This window comes from Coenobita brevimanus, chromosome 66, assembly GCF_032717465.1.
Source record: "Coenobita brevimanus isolate Jiangsu-jjx chromosome 66, ASM3271746v2, whole genome shotgun sequence".
NCBI classification, from domain to species: domain Eukaryota; kingdom Metazoa; phylum Arthropoda; class Malacostraca; order Decapoda; family Coenobitidae; genus Coenobita; species Coenobita brevimanus.
This window is the reverse complement of record NC_137019.1, coordinates 22,926,989-22,947,738: the sequence shown is the minus strand read 5'-3', so window position 1 is coordinate 22,947,738 and position 20,750 is coordinate 22,926,989. Positions and strand designations below refer to the sequence as shown.

The 20,750-nt window shown below is 41.3% G+C and overlaps 1 protein-coding gene across 1 annotated transcript in view; it reads right to left on the bottom strand.

Annotated features, from left to right (window-relative positions):
* LOC145405310 (A disintegrin and metalloproteinase with thrombospondin motifs 6-like) overlaps positions 1–20,750 on the bottom strand; it is a 278,205-nt gene that overhangs the window by 42,529 nt on the left and 214,926 nt on the right. Inside the window, exons 14-15 of the mRNA XM_080276730.1 lie at positions 7,884–8,131; positions 2,778–2,895 (exon numbers count right to left, since the gene is read on the bottom strand). Of these exons, the coding sequence (XP_080132856.1) occupies positions 2,778–2,895; positions 7,884–8,131 (366 nt within the window). The remainder of the gene's footprint in view (positions 1–2,777; positions 2,896–7,883; positions 8,132–20,750) is intronic.

The following is a 20,750-nucleotide window of genomic DNA, read 5'->3' as shown; positions in this document are numbered from 1 at the left end:
TCACACTACACTCACTCAAATATACACTCACTCACACTACACTCACTCACATATACACCCACTCACACCACACTCACTCACATATACACCCACTCACACTACACTCACTCACATATACACCTACTCACTCACACTACACTCACCTATACACCCACTCACTCACATATACACCCACTCACACTACACTCACTCACATATACACCCACTCACATATACACCCACTCACTCTACACTCACTCACATATACACTCATTCACACTACACTCACTCACATATACACCCACTCACACTACACTCACTCACATATACACCCACTTACACTACACTCACTCACCATATACACCCACTCACACTACGCCCACTCACATATACACCCACTCACACTACACTCACTCCCATGTACACCCACTCACACTATCCTCACTCACCATATACACCCACTCACACTACGTCCACTCACATATACACCCACTCACACTACGCTCACTCACATATACACTCACACTACACTCACTCACATATACACCTATTCACTCACACTACACTCACATATACACCCGCTCACAATACACTCACTCACATAAACACCCACTCACACTACACTCACTCACATATATACACATTCACACTACACTCACTCACATATACACCCACTCACTCACACTACACTCACCCACATATACACCTACTCACACTACACTCATTCACGTATACACGCACTCACACTACCCTCACATAAACACCCACTCACACTACACTCACATATACACCCACTCACAGTACGCTCACTCACATATACACTCACTCACACTACACTCACTCACATATACACTCACACTACACTCACTCACATATACACCCACTCACACTACACTCACTCACATATACACTCACTCACACTACGCTCACTCACATATACATCCACTCACACTACACTGACTCACATATACAATCACTCAAACTACACTCACTCACATACAGTATACACCCACTCACACTACACTCACTCACATATACACCCACTCACTCACACTACACTCACTCACATATACAGTCACTCACACCACGCTCACTCACATATACACCCACTCACACTACACTCACTCGCATATACACTCATTCACACTACACTCACTCACATACAGTATACACTCACTCACACTACACTCATTCACATGTACACTCACTCACACTACACTCACTCACATATACAGTCACTCACACTACACTCACTCACATATACAGTACACCCACTCACACTACACTCACATATACACCCACTCACACTACACTCACATATACACCCACTCACTCACACTACACTCACTCACATATACACTCACACTACACCTACTCACATACTGTATACACCCACTCACTTACACTACACTCACTCACATAAACACTCACTCACATATACACCCACTTACACTACACTCACTCACATATACAGTCACTCACACTACACTTACTCACATATACACCCACTCACACCACGCTCACTCACATATACACCTATTCACTCACACTACCCTCACATATACACCCCTCACACTACACTCACTCACATATACACCTACTCACAATACACCCATCCTCATGTACTCACTCACACTACACTGATATTGACTAACTCATATCGCTCACTCACATATAAATACTCATGCACTGACTCACACATACATACCCAAATTCATTCATATACACTAAGTTATGCATAAACTGACACACTCAGTACCACACACATTCACACATAATACACCCACACTCTTCTATACGCACGCACTCACACATTGATTACTCATGCATAAACACACTCGCTCTCGTATACATAATCACTCACTACTGTCATTTTCACTACACTCACCTCCATATACTCTCCTTGAACACTCATTCACTCACCTACTCATCCACACATACCCGCACTACATCACACATATGCAAACTCACTAACACAAACATACACTGACTCATTCATCCACTCATTTCTACACAATCAGTTACACTTGCACATTCTACGTCATCCCATGATTCATAGATACACCACAAGCGCTCAATCAATCACGAGCGCACACACACACACACACACACACCTTTCTCTCTCTCTCTCTCTCTCTCTCTCTCTCTCTCTCTCTCTTTCTTCAAAAAAATGAAATACAGCATAATGTCAAACGATGTGTTAGGTCTTTCCACCTTGACATGGATATCTGCTAGTGATGCATACGTCACCAAATGATGGAAAACTTGACGTGGGGCGACACACCGGAAAATAAATACGGTAGTTATGACGTTCGTCGAAATATAGTTTAAGAATTAAGAAGGAAACTGATGCTTTTACCGTGAGAATAAAAAAGTACGAGATGAAAACTTCTCAGCAGGACTGGCAGTGGCTTTTTGGTGTCGAGGCAGGTGGCAGCGGTTGACTAAAAGCAAAATTACTCTTAAAGCTTCATGGTTCTTATAAGACTGGATCGTTGGGTTTGGTTTGCTTGGACTGATTAAATTACATTAAAATAAGTTGCAGGCTACCCACTGTTAAGGCTGGCAAGGGCAGGATTGACTGGGCTGGGTTACGTTGGGTTAAGGAAAATAATATTAAACTGCCTAAGAACACAATTTCTCAGATGTACTGTAAAATAGACTATCGAAAGCAAAGGAGAATTATCCTTAGAGTAAATGCCATGTGTTAGTTGATAACTTAATAAGGGGTTCATTTCCTTCACTAATTTTATGTGTGTTATAGAAGGATACGGCAGGACTCAGGCATGACCACCTACCATGAGGGTGAGGGGCCTCTTGAGGGGTCCCGGCAGGAAGAGCTCTTCAGTCTCACCCTCACGACTGTAGTACATCATGGTCTCCTTAGCGCTGTACTCGCCCGACCACCGGATGATCCTGTGCACACATTTACATACCTGTGGTTACGTGTACATAGGATTTATAACACACACACACACACACACACACACACACACACACACACACACACACACACTCGGCTATAGTTTTACTCATATCATCCCCGTAGTGTAATTTCTTTGGAGTGGTTTCAGCGTTAAGTGTAGTCCAAGGTTCAAGAGGAGGGGTGTGGCAGAGTGGCCTAGTATTGTGCTGGGTATTCTGGTTCGGATCCCAGTGCAACGAAGGAGATGGATGTTAGGATTCAGTATATTGTGATTAGTTCCACTGTCCCTCCGTATATCAGCCAAAATGCAAAAAGCCTTTGTTCCTGCTGTGATAAAGCGATCGATAGATAAAGAGACAGATATATAATCCAGTAGGCAAATAATAATCAAATGGTATTAATGTAAGAGAGCTGGCATGCAGTATTACCATCTGCTGACACGCCATACAAACATAGACGGTTGGGCCTCGGGAGACGGACTGACTAATCTCTCAATGTTCAATAATATATTGTTGATGTTGTAGCCACAGGCTCATGTGGACATAAACTGCAGGGTGAATATGACCATTTATGCAGAACACCGTCCTCCATCAAGTGGATAGGGAGGGAGTTGAGGGACTTGTGTATAGCCAGGCAGAAAAGCCGCCCAGTTATGTTGATGCCATCACATGAAGGCTCCTCTCTCTAGCATCTCCAGTTTTGTATCTATCTGTTAGTCTATCTATCTATCTTTCCATCTATCTATTTATCTATCTATCTATCTATCTATCATCTATATCTATCTATCTATCTATCTATGTATCTATCTATGTATCTATCTATCTATCTATCTATCTATATATATATATATCTATATATATATATATATATATATATATATATATATATATATATATATATATATATATATATATGTGTGTGTGTGTGTGTGTGTGTGTGTGTGTGTGTGTGTGTTGAATGCTGTGAAGAGTATGTATGATGGTGCTAAGGTTGCAGTGCGTGTGGATGGTGAACTAAGTGAATTTTTCTCTTTGAAGGTTGGGTTGAAACAGGGATGTGTCATGTCTCCATGGTTGTTCAATCTGTACATGGATGGGGTAATAAAAGAGGTACAAGGTAGGGTAGTGGATGTTGGAGTGGCCCTGGTGAGAGAGGGTAGTATTTGGAAACTCCCTGTACTGTTGTTTGCAGATGATACTGTGTTGTTGAGTGAAGACGAAGGAGAGCTGCAAGGCTTGGTGGATGAGTTTGGGAGAGTGTAAGAAACGGAATCTAAAGGTGAATGTAGGGAAGAGTAAAGTGATGGTCTTTGTGAGAGGTGAAGTCAGTGAATGTACAGCGAAGTTGGATGGTGAGGAACTGGAAAATGTGAGTACGTTTAAGTACTTAGGTAGTGTGATGAGTAAGGATGGAGGTTTGGAGGGTGAAGTGCTTGAAAGGGTACAGCAGGGAAGAAGGGTTGCTGGTTCCTTGAAGGCAGTCATAAGAAGCAGGGAAGTGAGCATGGAAGTGAAAAAGTTACTATATGACAGTATTGTGATACCAACTCTAACGTATGGAAGTGAAGCTTGGACGTTGCTGGAAGGACACAAGTCAAGAGTGAGAGCAGTGGAAATGAGTTATTTAAGAGGAGCCTGTGGAGTCACATGGAGAGACGGGCTGACATATATATATATATATATATATATATATATATATATATAAGGTATCATGGCAGGGAAGGGCATATAATATCTGAGAAAGAAGGAACCAAGGGCTAGAAGCCCGCAAATTGTTCCCTCCGAGGAAAAACAAAGACAAGGTAACAGAGTGCCAAATTCAAGATAAATTCAATATATATATATATATATATATGTGTGTGTGTGTGTGTGTGTGTGTGTGTGTGTGTGTGTGTGTGTGTGTGTGTGTGTGTGTGTGTGTGTGTGTGTGTGTGTGGATGGATAAATAGATTGATTTAGATTGAAAACAGATAGGCAGATAGATAGATAAATGTGTGTGTGTGCGTGTGTGTGTGTGTGTGTGTGTGTGTGTGTGTGTGTGTGTGTGTGTGTGTGTGTGTGTGTGTGTGTGTAAAATACCTCCCGCCAGAACAATAACATAGTGGGAGGAATGCCCGTCTCGTATTAGCTGGTTCTATTATAGTGTCTCCTTCGGGATAAATAAGATGGAGGTTTTGAACTCTTTTCCTTAAATGTCACCTCCCATGCCAACCTGTTATCTGCCACCATGCTATGGCATGACTCACACACTCCGAGTAGGGACGGGCAGTCGTAGAGTGATCCAGTATGAATTAACCGTGATCAGTATCGTGATAATTCCTCCTCCGTCCCTCACATCCCCTGTCGGAAGAGCAGCTCGGGCCGATGAGAAGGCGTTGCACAAATAAGAATAGTAAAGATAATTTGTGAAATGCCCCTCCCGGCGGCCACTTGTGAGGTTAAACAGGCCCTTCACGCCCCTGGGGAGAAAGCGAGGCTTGAGAGTCAACACCTGGCTGCCACGTCCCGCACCACCCCGCCACCTGAGCAGCTTGAGGACCAGCTTTTCTCCTGCAGAGAATCGCCTGAGTTGATGACCAAGTGATGACATGCACAGATCCAAACAGTGACATGAACGACAAAATCCATACTATACCTCACGACACAGCACGACACTCCCTCAAACAACTGGAAAAAAAAAAAAAAAAAACATATCTCTGGACACTGAAAGAAAAGTAAAGACTCACTCCAGAACAAGCCAGGTAAAACAAGAATGCACCCCAAGACAACTGAGAGAATGGAACGACAACCCCCAGGATATGCCAGTATACGACATTACACAACCTAAGGCGTAAGACACTGTTTGGAACACCTACAGTGCCACAAGCACAGCTAGTGTAACATGTTTATCTAAAGGGATTACTTCTACTGCTTCCTCGATAAGTTGCCTCTTCTAAACCAAGGTCCAAATTTAACAAATTTCATCAGCAATTTATGGGTCACAACCGCAAACCTTACACGTTAATAACTCAGACTGTAAATTGGTGTTATTTGATGGTATCAGTTCCCTGTCTTCAAGATATCATCACTGCAGCTGTTGGAGATTTGGATGTTGGTTTCATTACTAAGAAATTTTAAGTCATTATTTCTACTTGTGTCACTGCCTGCTATTTAGTTCATTTTATATCCAGTTATCCGCTGACCATTCATTATTTATTTGTATATTTCCCTCCTCATGTGCACGTGTGAGTGTAAGAAGGGCTAGAGTGAGGTAACTACGATGGGATGCGGGTGTGCCAACAGACGCGAGGTGTGGCACTGCTCAAGGGCCCTCTAGTGGCTCACCCCTCCTCAACCCTTTCCTCACACTACGGAAATGAGCCGGGAATCATGACAGGATAAGATTAAATCTGGGAGGAGTTGCTCAACAGGAAGTTTCATATTCTTATTGTATTTTTCTCTGGATATAGCCTATGAAGCCCGTTTCTTAGCTTCACTAATTAAACCGGCCCCACTGAGTCATGCGGTATGCTACGAAGGGAGTTGTGAAAACTACCGTACACAGATTCTGACCTTTCAACCGTTCCCTGCAATAGACAGGATTTAACCTCACAATCATGAGACCACCAGTCCACTTCTCATCCAATCCTGACATCACTTTTAGCCCAAACACCACTTCCCTTCAGGAACAGCAAGAATCATTGCAGCAAATTTCATGATGTCGGACGGCTTTATCACCGAACACTAAGAAATGCCTCACTTTTCATAGAGCAAGACTTTTACAGTCGCTTGTTTTTTAGTGTGGGTGTGGCACCATTAGTATGTATGAGGGAGGGACGAAAAAGAGACAGAGGAAAAAGCGACCCAGCTCAGATCATGGTGATCAATGGGACGGCCTGAATGTGGCCATTATAACCAGTAATGGAAAACAAGTGGGCAGCGCACTCAGATTGGTATAAACTACTTGTAACTGCCAGTCCACTGTTGTCAAGAGTCATAAGAAGGTAATATGACTTAATTATCTGGGTGCACCTCGGCCAAGTTAGGCCTCATACAAGTGCACAAAATTAGCCTAATAAAATGGCAGGGAGGAACGGTTCAATTCAAGTGTCAGACAAAAAAATAAAATAAAAATAAAAAATTCAAGAACGTGACGCGTACAGCAGTTGTACTCGTTGTGTGTGTGTGTGTGTGTGTCCGACTCTGGGCATAGGATTTACAGCCTGTTCCCTGAGGCCCAACAATCCTCCTACGTACCATATACCTCCACATGCCACCACTTCGGCGCTAATACCCGCCATTCATATTAAATACATGCTGGGGCTGTCTCATACAGGCCTGGTGCATTGGTATTAGCGGGGTATTTTTTTCGACATGTTAGAAGATCTTATGGTATATCTGAAAAGTCTACTATAACGAAATTCATATCCCTCAACTGTTCCTTGTTCCAGCTAGGATTCGAACCTGGGTCCATTAGGTCTGCAAGCCACCTCTCTACCGACTCGTCCACCGCCTTCCCCGGCTGCCAGGTAAGTTATATATTTTTCTGAGGTAAATTAAATAACTAATGAATGTCGGTGCCAGGTAAGTCACATATAAGTCTATGTCGTTACTGTCTTAAAATGAGAAGAAAAAAGTCTTCCACTCGTGACCCCCTCAAAAGAGAGAGAGACAGACAGACAGACAGACAGAGATACCATTATAGTGGCAGATAGCATACCAAGTGTTAATCCGAGAAAACTGTGGAGGAAAGGAAGGGAGGGAGACAGATCAAAATTTTTAAAAATGTGGGGGACCATGCCCGGAATTTAATTTTAAATCATACTTTTGTACCTGGGGCTAATTAGGTGGAAATATGCACAAAATGGAGCATGAAGGCTACACACTAATTCATCCACAACCAACAACACGCACCTACACACCCAGACACATCCCTAGCCACACACACACACACACACACACACACACACACACACACACACACACACACATCTACCCACCAGTTTCCATTAAGGTAGTACTGCCCCGTGGTGTTGTCCATAACGGCCAGATAGTTAGCGGCGTCCTGCAGCTCCACCACCTTCACGTTCCGCGCCTCCTTCGGAAACGTGACGACTGGGACGTAGCCGGAGCCGCGGGTGACGTTGAACTCACCCCTTGAGGTGACGCACTGGGTACCGTCGCCGTGACACAGCCCGCACCGGTCCTCTTGCGCCGTACCCTCGATGGTCAGGTCACACGCCACGCGCTGTACCACACACACACACACCGCAAAAAATGGTAAGGTCTCGTCAGACACTGGTACAAAAAAAATGGTACAGTATCCCCCTCAAACAATGGCAATGGCACAGTAACTGCCTAAAACAGCACAGCATCCCTGTACACAACGATACAATATGCCCTCCAAACATGGTACAATATCCCTTCAAAAAATTGTACAACATCCCCTAAATAAAAAGAAAAAAAAAATGGAAAAGCACCCACTGAAGGAATAGTACAGTACACTAACCCCTCAAAAAAGGCAGAATGTCCCTCTCAAACATTGGTGTAGTGTCCTTAAAATACGATACATTTGGCAATCATAAAATGGTACAGAGCCCCTACAAATGCGAAGCGAAAGTCCTGTAAAAGTGGCACAGCAGCCACTCAAACAATGATAGATGTGGTTCCTCAGTTAGCTTCACGGTGTCTCCTCAAAAACTCCCCTAAGCTTCCCGTAAAATCGCTTGATGGAAAATATGAATACTATGGACAAATCGATGTCGTGCTGCTGAAGTGGAGGTGAGTCATTTCTCACCTTTTCAACGTCACAGGTCCATCAGCTGAATTCAGTCGTCCGGGAACAGCCACAACAGAACGAAGTAAACGTCATCGTATTGAAGGGGTAAAGCATAGAGCTGTTACGTAAAACTGTAGTGAAGATGATTTGGTGTCTCTCTTCATTTATAATGAAAAACTTTTGAAAATGACTTTCATGTATACAAAGATCATCGGATTACTGTCAACTAAACATGTATGAAAGTGGCTACCCATCCACTACTGCAGCTACATAAACCAGAAGTCAAGATGTCTGCTGACGGACCCTCAGGAATGGGCTAACCCAAACCTATGTTATACAGAAAGAGTAATCGCATACCCGTACGAGTAAAATAAAATCTGGTAAAACTCTGTGGAAAAGTTTACCAGTGTCTACCGAGGCTCTTGGCATTAAAAACATCCAAAAATGACCCCCTCTTCCCTCCTCCCCCCAAAATGAAAATGGACTCTGAACGAGGATCACTTTGAGGATCACCAAGAGGAGCCCTAAAATGGTCCTTGTAACGGTCCTGGAGGGTCTATGGGGCTGCAAAAGGATAATTTCAAATCGGCATCCTGGTAAGTAACTCAGTGACAAAGGCGTTTCTGGGCTGCCCTCAACTTCGAAGGTCCGACAAAATTAGCTGCAGTACCTGTAAGTCTTGTATAGTCGTCCAGTAAACTATTGCAGCATACAAACCAGCACATTTATAAATCAAGTGCATTAAATTATGAAGTCGGGGCAATGCCATAGTGCCTCTCACCCCTCCTCACCTCCTTTTTTCCCCTTTACTTCATTGTTGTCGGAATGACTCTATCCGACAGGAAGAAGTGAAACATAGTTATAAAGAAAATATTTCGATAGTCATGCCCGGTAGGGGGAGCCAAGAGTGCGAAGGCTTGAATCATGGGTGAGTAATTATGTGACTCACTTCATCGGGCATGCTATGTTCTCCCATATTTCTATTATAACTTCCTTTGCATCTGAATCCTAATGCAGCACATCATTTTGTTTGAAATATGGGTTGGGATGATGATGATGATGATGATGATGATGATGATGATGTAAGATATTAGGGAGAAGGATCTGCGACGGAGGGAATAAAGTATCTAATTAACTGAAAGTGTAAAGGAAGAAATTTGTGGAAAAATATACAAGGAAATGAGGGTGAGGTGCGGAGAGGACGGTGGGAGGGGACGAAGAAGAGGGGCGAAGAGGAAGACAGGCAATCTGTATAATTTATGATACAAACAAACGTTCCTTGGCCACTCCGTAAACCCTTCAGTATCAAGACGACTTCTCGATTTAAATCTTGCAGTTGTCTGATTATTTAATTTGGTTACTGAGAAACCTCCAATACCAAAGGGAATAATGGTGTATATTTTTATCCTTTATACTACTAAACTAAAATCAAGAAACAGTGGGGGTAAAAAATGGACACCAGATATATTTACTTTAATAATTCAGGGGAAAAGCCACAAAGATTTTTTCTTATCAAGGGTTATAGTAATGACCATTACCAGAATCTCGATATCTTTCATTATGTTTAATATATACAGTAAGTCTTCATTACCGCAGGTGCTTGAAATGCGTAACGGATGTAGTTACTTGGGTCTTCGCCAGTTACAAGCCAGAAAGTTAAGACGTAAAATTTATTATATTGTTGCCATCACCAGACGATTTTCTTCAGATTGAGAGACGTTTTGAAACTGACGGATTAGATAGAGCCTTCATTAACTCAGTCATTTTGACAAGCCTTTCCTAAGCTGAACGAAATCGTCAGGAAGCAGCAAGAATACACTACATACAATACGTCATCGGAATCAAGGGGTTAACAGATTCTCAGTGGAGGCCTGAAAGTTTACAAGGGGTAGGGACAGATTATTTCCCCTCCACCCAGGCCTCGCTGGGTTGCCGGCCTATTATAATGTAGGAGTAATACAGTGTTATGGCATGATTATGTAAAGTCTTGAGTGACGACATTGGCAGTGGGATAGGTGAAGATTACAAGTGGGATGTTTGGGCTAGATTGGATAATATAAAAATTACTGAAATGTAGGAAGGATGCGGAGTAAAGTAGAAACGTGTGTGCATAAATATCCATGCTAGTTAAAAGAAAAGAGATATCTTAGTCGTATTATGTCTCATATGCAGGTGGTTCACTTTGGGGGTAGGAAGAGTCGTCGAAAGTCAACAAGAAGGTGCCTTTATTTGATAAGTTAATGTATGTGAGGTACCTGAAAAAGCAAGGTTTGGATGATGAAGCAAAAGAAATGACGAAAGAAGTGGCTGGATGAGGACGATGCACAGTGTCAAGTGTTGTACCGTCCTTTGTAGCCAGACAGTTGATGGAATGGCTCTGCCCCACAGGTGCTGAGAGAGTAACTTAATAAGGTGAAGCATAATAGTGTGAATGGTTTCGTTTATGAGGTAAAGCCCAAAATCTCGACGGCTTGAATGAGGATTAAGTAGGAATTTGGCATATTTCCATTGCTACGTTGATATTAGTTCTCCTTACTCTGTACTTCCGAATCCTATCACCTCATTTTTTAAAATGTGACTAGGGTTAAGATACACAAGACTGACCGTAATTTTCTTGGTAACATGCGAGGAACGATGTAGGCCTATTCTCACGAGCAAAAGTTCGCCGACACCTCCCTACCAGTGGTGGTGATGGAAAGTGGAAGATGAAATACTGTTGTAAGACGGCAATACACGGTACACAACAAAACAGTAGAAAAAAGAAAAGAAAAAAAACAGTATTCTCTGACGTCTGAGGAAGAATGAGAAATACGAATATGAAAGGCAGGACAACACTGCCGGCAGACTGTCATCGTACCTTTATTCGTAACAATGCACTAACCATATCACTGCTCGTTCATACTTAAATGCTGCTGACAGCTATACTGCAAACCTAAACTTCTAGAAAGTCTAAACATTTACAGGCGGATTCGTGAAACAGTTTCTAACCCCACTTGATATTTGCGTAGTTAGCTGTGTACCGGTTTACCTACAGTTATGTTAGTGAAGATGAAGGTGTGATTAGTTTCCCCATAATAGCTGCAAAGAAATTCATTGGTAATCTGCATATTCTTCAAATCTGTATTTTATCCAGGCATTACGAAACCTGGCGCGGTAAAATAAAGTATCGGATGATCGACCTCAGTTTAATTTTCCGCATATCAATGGATGAATTGCATAATAACGCTTTAAGAAAGCAAAGTAAATTACTCATCACACACACACACACACACACACACACACACACATTATATAGATAGATAGATAGATAGACAACAGATAGATTGATAGCTAGATAATAGATAGATAGATAATATACCTGACCTGTACATCGAACCAGGACACCTTTGACAGCCGCACTCATCCCTGAAATAATGTAAGGGTAAAGAAATAATCGTTTAAAGGGAAGGCGCTCCCCACTGCCAGACGCCTCTCTAAAGCGACACAAAACCGCCTGGCAGCAACAAGAATAACAAAAGACGTCACACTGGCATCCACAGACACCACACGCGTATCTTATCACGTCTATCGTCCGGCAGAAGAAGGTAAATATTTTCCTGGTTAATACGGGACGTGAGGGAAATTTTTACTTCCCTCTCATGTCTTTTGTTTTTCTCCTTCTTTTCTTTTTCGCTAGTAATCGTCGTCAAACACAGAGTAACCGTCGCTTGGAATAGACAGCAAGAAAATAGGAATACACACACACACACACACACACACACACACACACACACACACACACACACACACAAACGAATCAGAATGAAAGAGAAGAAGAAATAAAAGGAAAGGGAAACGTTTTAGGAAGTGAAGGAGGAAAGGAAAAGGACGCAAGATCAAAGGAAAAGGCGACTCAAGTGTCCTCTCAAAAGACATTTAAATACGCACTGAACCACTTCTTACAATATACTTATTTCCAGATGATTTATTCATTTTAGGAAAGGCCTCTCGTTCCAAGTGGGCTAGTGAAGGCTGTATCTAACCCCTCCAGTTCCTAGCTTCGTCCTAAGGTGAAGAACAGTGTGTGAGGAATGGAGACAATAAGCCATATTCTTACTGACATAGGAAACTTCGTAACACATCTTCCTTAGCGATTCATTTGCGCACCATGCCATAACACCCTCTTGTATGCACATTTATATACTTTTAATATCGACTTAGTATGCATCAGTAATACACGAGGATACTGACGTGTGACATGCAGAGCAAATCTATAAGGAAGAGGTGCTACGATTTCTTGAACACCACTTTAGATTACAACTCTACGACCCAGTGAGAGGTAGGAGCGAGGGGGAAAAGACAGAGGGAATGGGCGTGTGCCACAGTCACCATGGCACAAAGACAGTAGTCCCACATCAACCGCGCACCACAACACCATCTCTTGTTCACACTGTTACCATCCACTTCACTCACCCTGGCGCCGCACACAGAGGGGCCAATGTGGCCACTGTTCCCTACCTTGCGCTCTCTCTCTCTCTCTCTCTCTCTCTCTCTCTCTCTCATTTGAGATGCTAAGGAAGAAATTCATATATATATATATATATATATATATATATATATATATATATATATATACCCTGTATGTGTGTGTGTGTGTGTGTGTGTGTGTGTGTGTGTGTGTGTGTGTGTGTTTAAAACCTGGCAACGATAGTGTTACATGATCTTAAATTTTACCCTGAGTGTAACAAAATAAGCAGTAATGCAGACAGATTGCAAGGATTCTGTATTATGGTACCACTTCACAAAAACCTCGTTCCACCTAACCCTGATTATGTCGGGCAGTTTTAGAATCCCACTTGAACAGAGATATAAACTAATGAATTATGATTAGTACAAGAAGAGCTACAAAGCTAAATTTCATTCTCCGCAATAAATGTCATGAAGAATATCAGCGGCAACTCAACTTCCTCTTTATGATGAGATGTCGGTTCAGAGACAAATTAAATGTATTCTCTAAACTATAAATGGTGTTGCCAACATACCTGTACATAACTAAAAATTACTTGCACTCGTCCCAACACTTCCCACCGAAGACGATGTACAAAGCGACCATAAAACGAACCTAGACAGTACTGACCGCCCTTTACAAACTATACTGTGGAAAAATTGGAACAAACTTGCCTAAATTTTCTGTACATATCACGCCCATACATAACGACTAATAACAAAACACTCTGAAAACCTCGCGAAATTTGGGACAACATATATATTGTTTAATGACCATTTTCACTTAAATGACAATGGCTATAATTCAGCTAAAGCTCGTCTTTTCATCTGGCATCATACATACAATGTGTCTTTGTTAGTGGATATACCTCAGACGAAATACCTGAGCGTGACTATACTGAGCATTTTGGAGCCTTGCTTCTCAGCGCAGAGTGCATAAAACATCGCAGTCCTAGGCTAATCTTGGATGCACAACCATGTGGCTTAGTTCTAGTCACATAACTGGAATATATTTTACCTGCTCTCTTCTTTCGTTACCAACTTATTAATACCGGGAAAATTAGAAGTAAATCATATAAATAAAACAAAAAATAATTTATAGTGTTACACATATTATCTACTCATCACCAGCCTCATTTTTTATTAAAATCTACCATAACAATAACATTTTCTCCAAAATTTTCAGTCCTGGGAGGTGTTGCTGCTGCCTATATCCCTGTCCGGCTGCTTCTGCACGATGACTCATAAAGGCATGGGAGAGCCTTTTGCTTTATTTTACTCCTAAATTTCACTGATAAGGGTTGTACCATTAAAACTAAGTGCGTGAAAGTGTAGTCAAGCCCTAATTTATGATGGTCGATTATAAAACAAGTGCTAGGATAGAAAATGGGTAGACTCTACTCCAATTTACACGGCGCAAATACCAACAAGTCACAGACGTCAAACTTTGTATATTATTTTATCCTCTGTTTTAATTATGCAAAAAAACAAAAATGGGGGGCTTTGCCCTCCTGTCCGCAATTTCAGTTTTAAAAAGTCTTTATGTCTTCTTAGTATCAAAGTTAGACCACCTCGTAAAGAATGTTAAGGGTCGTGCAGTCTGAATCTTCCATCCCCCCAACATCTCTCTCTCTCTTGGCACTGCCTTGGCACCCCGCGGCACTACACACTTTAGCCCTAGTAAGTGGAGGGCTCGTAAATGTCAGTTGTATGAGAGAGAGAGAGAGAGAGGAGGAGTCTGTGTGTTTCTTTCATTGCTTATATATATATATATATATATTTATTTATTTATTTATTCTCTTATTCATTTATTTAGTTACTTATTTTAAAAACAAGAATATATGCATAAAATAGTTATTCGCGTATCCTACAAACAAACAAAAACAAACAAACATGAACAAACTCAATCCCACAATGTACGCACAAAAAACTCTGGGGCACACAACCAAATGAAGCACATAAACAACTGACATACGTCTGCTGTTAACAAAGTGCACACTAGAATGTGCTACTTATCCCATTCAATGCGGTGACGCCCTATAGCCTGTCTTTCTGCTATCACGAAACTATTTTAGTAGCTGAGAAAAGTTTTATTTTTTTCGAACTGGGGAGGTCGGAGATTGCCTTCATTACCCCATTCACTAAAAAGGGTCGTCCACACAATGAATTACATCGTCTGAAAGTAGTGATGATATAAATAAGGGGCACACTGAGAATACAACACCCTCGCCTTACAATCCGTCAGAGGACCATATATTTGACCTTGCACTGTGCCCCCGGCCATGGACTAGTTCTGAAACTCAAACCGTTTTATCTACTGATGACCCATACCTCTTGTACCAACTTTGACCTAAATTACATGTCTGAGTTGTAAGGAGGAACTTTTAACCTAACCCTGTGACCTTGATCTTTGACCTATTATTGTTCTCAAAACTGAATCACTTTATTCTCGACTGACTCAAAACTTCCACGAAGTCTAGTCCAAATCTGATGAATTTGTGAGTTATATTCTTCACACACACACACACACACGCACACACACACACACACACACACACACACACACACACACACACACACACACACACACACACACACACACACACACAGGTGCCGAACGAAACAATACACCCTCTCACTATCAGGCACGGGTGTAAGCATAAAAAGACTTAGGGGATTGCATGGTAGTGGAGTGATTAAAGACGCAAACTTGGTCGCAAGTGGACATTAATATCTTCCTTATAATTACTTGATGACTTTTTTATTAATTTTATTACTTCGTTACTTCTTGTATTTTCATTATCGACGTCGACAGCCTTGGTACGACAGAGCCAGAATCAGATTTTTCCCTCCGTCTGTCTGTTTGTTTGTGCTCCACAGGCCGCCATTATGGACAAATTTCGGCAACTGAGGTCAAATGATCCTCGTCAGCTGACAGTGTGCCCTTGTCTTAGCGGTCGACACGCTCAGGTCAACCATAAGATCACAAAAAAAAAAAAAAAAAAAAAAAAGCCCAAACAGAGTAATATTGTTACTTAAAGACACCTAACCATAAAACTGATGTAAGCGGAAAGGATATTTTAAATGCAGTAAATCATGCCCTTATTGCAATTCTCATACAGGCCACTAGAAATAGGAACGTTCCAAAAACACATTAAAAACGCGCGTGCATTAGTATCTCATTAGTTGGCAGAAGTCAGGTGAAGGTAAGCGGGGAGGTAGGTAGGTAGGTTGGGATGTAATTAAGTAGGTAGCTAGGTGTCAATATAGATAAGGAGGTAGGGTAGGTAAGTAGGTAGGCAGTGTGGTAGACAAGAAAATCAACAAAGAGGTAGGTAAGAAGGTAGACAGGGAGGTAAGTAGTGAGGCAGGGAGGTAAGCAGGGAGGCAGAGATGAAGGTAGGAAGGGAGGTAGACGGGGAAGTAGGTAAAGAGGCAGGGAGATACGTGTACGTATTTAGGTAGGTAGGTAGGTGGGTAGGCAGGGATGTATATAGGTAGGTAGGTAGGCAGGGAAGTATATCGGTCGGTAGGCCGTAGGTATATAGGCAGGTAGGCAGAAGGTAGGAAGGTAACCAGGCAGTTGGGTAGGCAGATAGGCAGTAAAAGGCGTCGAGAAGTGCATTATTACCTTTATTACCCGTCCTCGCCCCGGAAGGGTTCGGAAACAGGTAGTGCTTTCACTCGGTTTGTCTGTTTGTTTGTTTGATGTTTGTTTGTTTGTTTGGTAACAACTTCACGTAAGAAGTATTGGTGCAATTTTGACTCAAATTACGGGGGTGATGGGCTATAACCTTCTGATCACCTGATTAAATTTTGGGCCGAACTGGTCCAAGGCCCAGGCTGTAGACCCAAACAATAAAAAAAAAAGGGGGGGGGGATGGGGGACGGATAAAAATCGTTTTTTCGCCACAATTCCTTTCAAATTCGTCATATCGACATGAAACCAAAACCTAAAGCTGCATTTTTCAAATCTGCATCCAATAACATAACTCGTTACATCACGGAGGGGTCAAGCCCCAGTTAGCGGTAGGGGGTCAATGTCAGGTGGGTCGGGCCTAAAATTTCAAATGGACATAAAATCGTCAATTTGCACTCGATTTACTCCAAATTTGATATGTGACATCTTTGATTAGATGTCCTGTTGTGTTTATACGTCAGCACTAAAATGACTGCCGGGAAGGTTTACTGTGCCTTAGCATCGCTTCTTGTCTTCTGTATTATTATGATCCTTTTATCTGTACGTTTGTTTGTTTACCCATTTGTTACGGCAACACAGCAAAAACGGAGCACTGTAGCGCAATTTTTGTCAGAGCAAGGTACAGCTAAAATTCTCTAGCTTGAAGAATAGAGGAACTTCCAGTCCAATCGGGCCACCGGTTCCCGAGTTATGACTCATTTCTGGCATTTTGATATCGAGCGGCTTCGGGGGCCTTTAGGCGGATCACTTTCTTTGTCGACATTGAAGTATTTGTAACACAGCCTTTATGACATCGAGATAAAGGCAGCCGAAGGAGGCCCTTAAGCGAGTATGCTAAATAATTATTCTGCAGCTTAATACCTCCCCGTGAAAGGATGACATAGTCTATCAGAGTGGTTGTAAATACTAAAGTCAACACGCAATAAAGAATCCGCTACACTCAAGGACCAAACAAGGCTTCGTTTTCGGAAGCCTAGCATGGTAACACATAACTAGTACGTACATTATTGAGGCGAGTCTTACACCCTCGCGCAAGATTCTGTGTGTGTGTGTGTGTGTGTGTGTGTGTGTGTGTGTGTGTGTGTGTGTGTGTGTGTGTGTGTGTGTGTGTGTGTGTGTGTGTGTGTGTGTGTGTGTGTGTGTGTGTGTGTGTGTGTGTGTGGTATATTAAGTAAAGGGAATGTTTCCTAACCAAAGGACACTACTCATACGCCATCCTGATTTTTACCTGACCATCATAAGGAATGGTTTATTTGCACTGCAAGAATGTCCGGGCCTGCGCTGGACTCATACAGAGTAATACTCATAAAAATAAAGCTTACTCATAAACAGGGACATAGACATAGTCACACATACGCTCAGAAACACATACGTACACGCATGTACTCATTTACTGTAAACACACACACACACACACACACACACACACACACACACACACACACACACACACACAGTGCCGAAGCTAAAATGAGTCACATCTCTATTTAATCATCATCAAATCCTCTGAATATCTTTGGTCCATCCCACAAGGGAAATCATACAGAAAAAAATGCTTAATTAATATGATTTAATCATTCTCAGTACAACTGTGAGGTAGTCATGCCGCTGACTTACCAACTGACAAAAAAATTAAGGTGCAGCCAATGCTAGGCACCTGCTCTAACACACATCATTCACCCATTTCTCTCTTTTACCAGCTATTTTACTTTCTAATCATTCTTCTGTCCTTTCTCACAAATTTACATACCATATCAAGTCATCTTTTGGCCTTCCAAGTGTCCTCCAGTCTTTTAATTCATTCGTATATCTCTTCTTTCACCACACCAAATATCTCCATTCGCTCGTTGATATCATCTAATTCCAAGCACATATTCCTCTACCTTGAACCAGTCATATTCCTTTCTCCACGTTGTTCACGGATCCTAGTGTATTAAATCCAATATAAACAATACAGTTCACAAACATTCTACAAGAATCCTAATTCCACTTACGGAAGACACGCTCTTCCAGTCTCATACCCATACGTTAATCTGGGCAATATCACAACATCCTCAGGTCCCTTGTTGCCTCCGCACTCACACCTAAGTCCCTTATCAAAGCTTTATAACTCCAGACACCTTTCTTCCTTGGGCCACTCTACTTACCATTTCTTTCTTCATTCTTCCCTCTCTTCCCTCACTTCACCGAAACACTACAGCTCTTCCATCATTCTCCAACATATCACACAGTGAGATATCTTCTCTTGCAATAACTAACAGCAAACCTTTATTTTACCTCCAGACATCACCTTCAGACACTCACAGTACTCTGAAGCATTCTGCAAAAGTCATATTCAGCAAATCACCAGCACTGAGTCATCTTCAAACATCGAGTTTAAAGTATTCCATTGCTCACCATCTCCGATCATCTCTTCCGTTTCCATCACTCTTGCTTTCACCTATCTCATTACTTCCATCTTTTATCCATTTAGTAACCACGGTGACATTCAAACATCTACCCATTTATACATAATACACATGCTCCAAGAACCATTTATCTGTATCTCTCTCTCTCTCTCTCTCTCTCTCTCTCTCTCTCTCTCTATATATATATATATATATATATATATATATATGTATATATATATATATATATATATATATATATATATATATACATATATATATATATATATATATATATATATATATATATATATATATATATATATATATATATATATATATATATATATATATATATATATATATATATATATATATATATATATATATATATATATATATATATATATATATATATATATATATATATATATATATATATATATATATATATATTGCCTTCCACGGATGTACGCACATGTTATGTGTGTTTCTTCAACATACAGGAAGACGCTATTACTGGCTGTAATAGATTAAAACCTGAATGACAACTGCTGAGTTACGTGGTGCTAAGCAAAAATCCAGATGACTGAGAAATGTCATCATATGGGTTCGGATTGAATAATATCCTCCCATAATGGGTATACCTGGTTCTGCACAGAATTCATGTGGCTTAGTTTTTATCACGCCGTGATGTAATGATAACGATGTTTGGCTTGTATCTTGAGGTCCCGGGTTCAATTCCCGGATAGATCGTTAACTAAAAAAAAAAAAAAAAAAATTCCACATGTAAGCACGTGTGCAGGTGTTGTGTGTTTCTCCGATATATATATATATATATATATATATATGTACAAAATAACTTTAGCCCATACAGTAAATATCGCTGTGTAACAACTTCTATTACTCTTTCCAATTCACCCAGTCACATGCGTTCCCATATCCATATTTACAATATTATGTTGTAGTCCTTTTCAAATGTTTTCACCAGTGATTGCCTTACACATCCCCTACCACCCCAGAAGCCACACTGTTCTTCACTCATCAAATACTATATACACATTTTCCATTAATCTTATACTAAGTATTTTTACAACACTCAGTATCTTTAATTGCCCGATTCACAAAACGTCAGACGTAAGTAGAGCAACGCATGTTTATCATATTCTTGTTATTGTCCTTGGAGAACGCTTTGCAATAAACCCTAACTGCACTCATACCATTAATCCTACAACACCCATTTTCACAGTGTATACTATCATGGCCTCTCCCCCCCCACACACACACACCACCACGACAATAGCAGGTCACTCCAACCACTGCCATGTCCCAGTGCCTATTTCTTTGTCCTTCCCCTTCATTTTCATTCTCGGAGGACATCCTGAAATACGTCTTCACTGCCCACAGACCACTAAATCTCACAACACCCAATTTCACGGGGTAGGCTTTCCTGTCTCAGCTCCACCTCCCACCTGCATTCAACATTGTCACTCCGTCAACAAACAAGCATATCAAC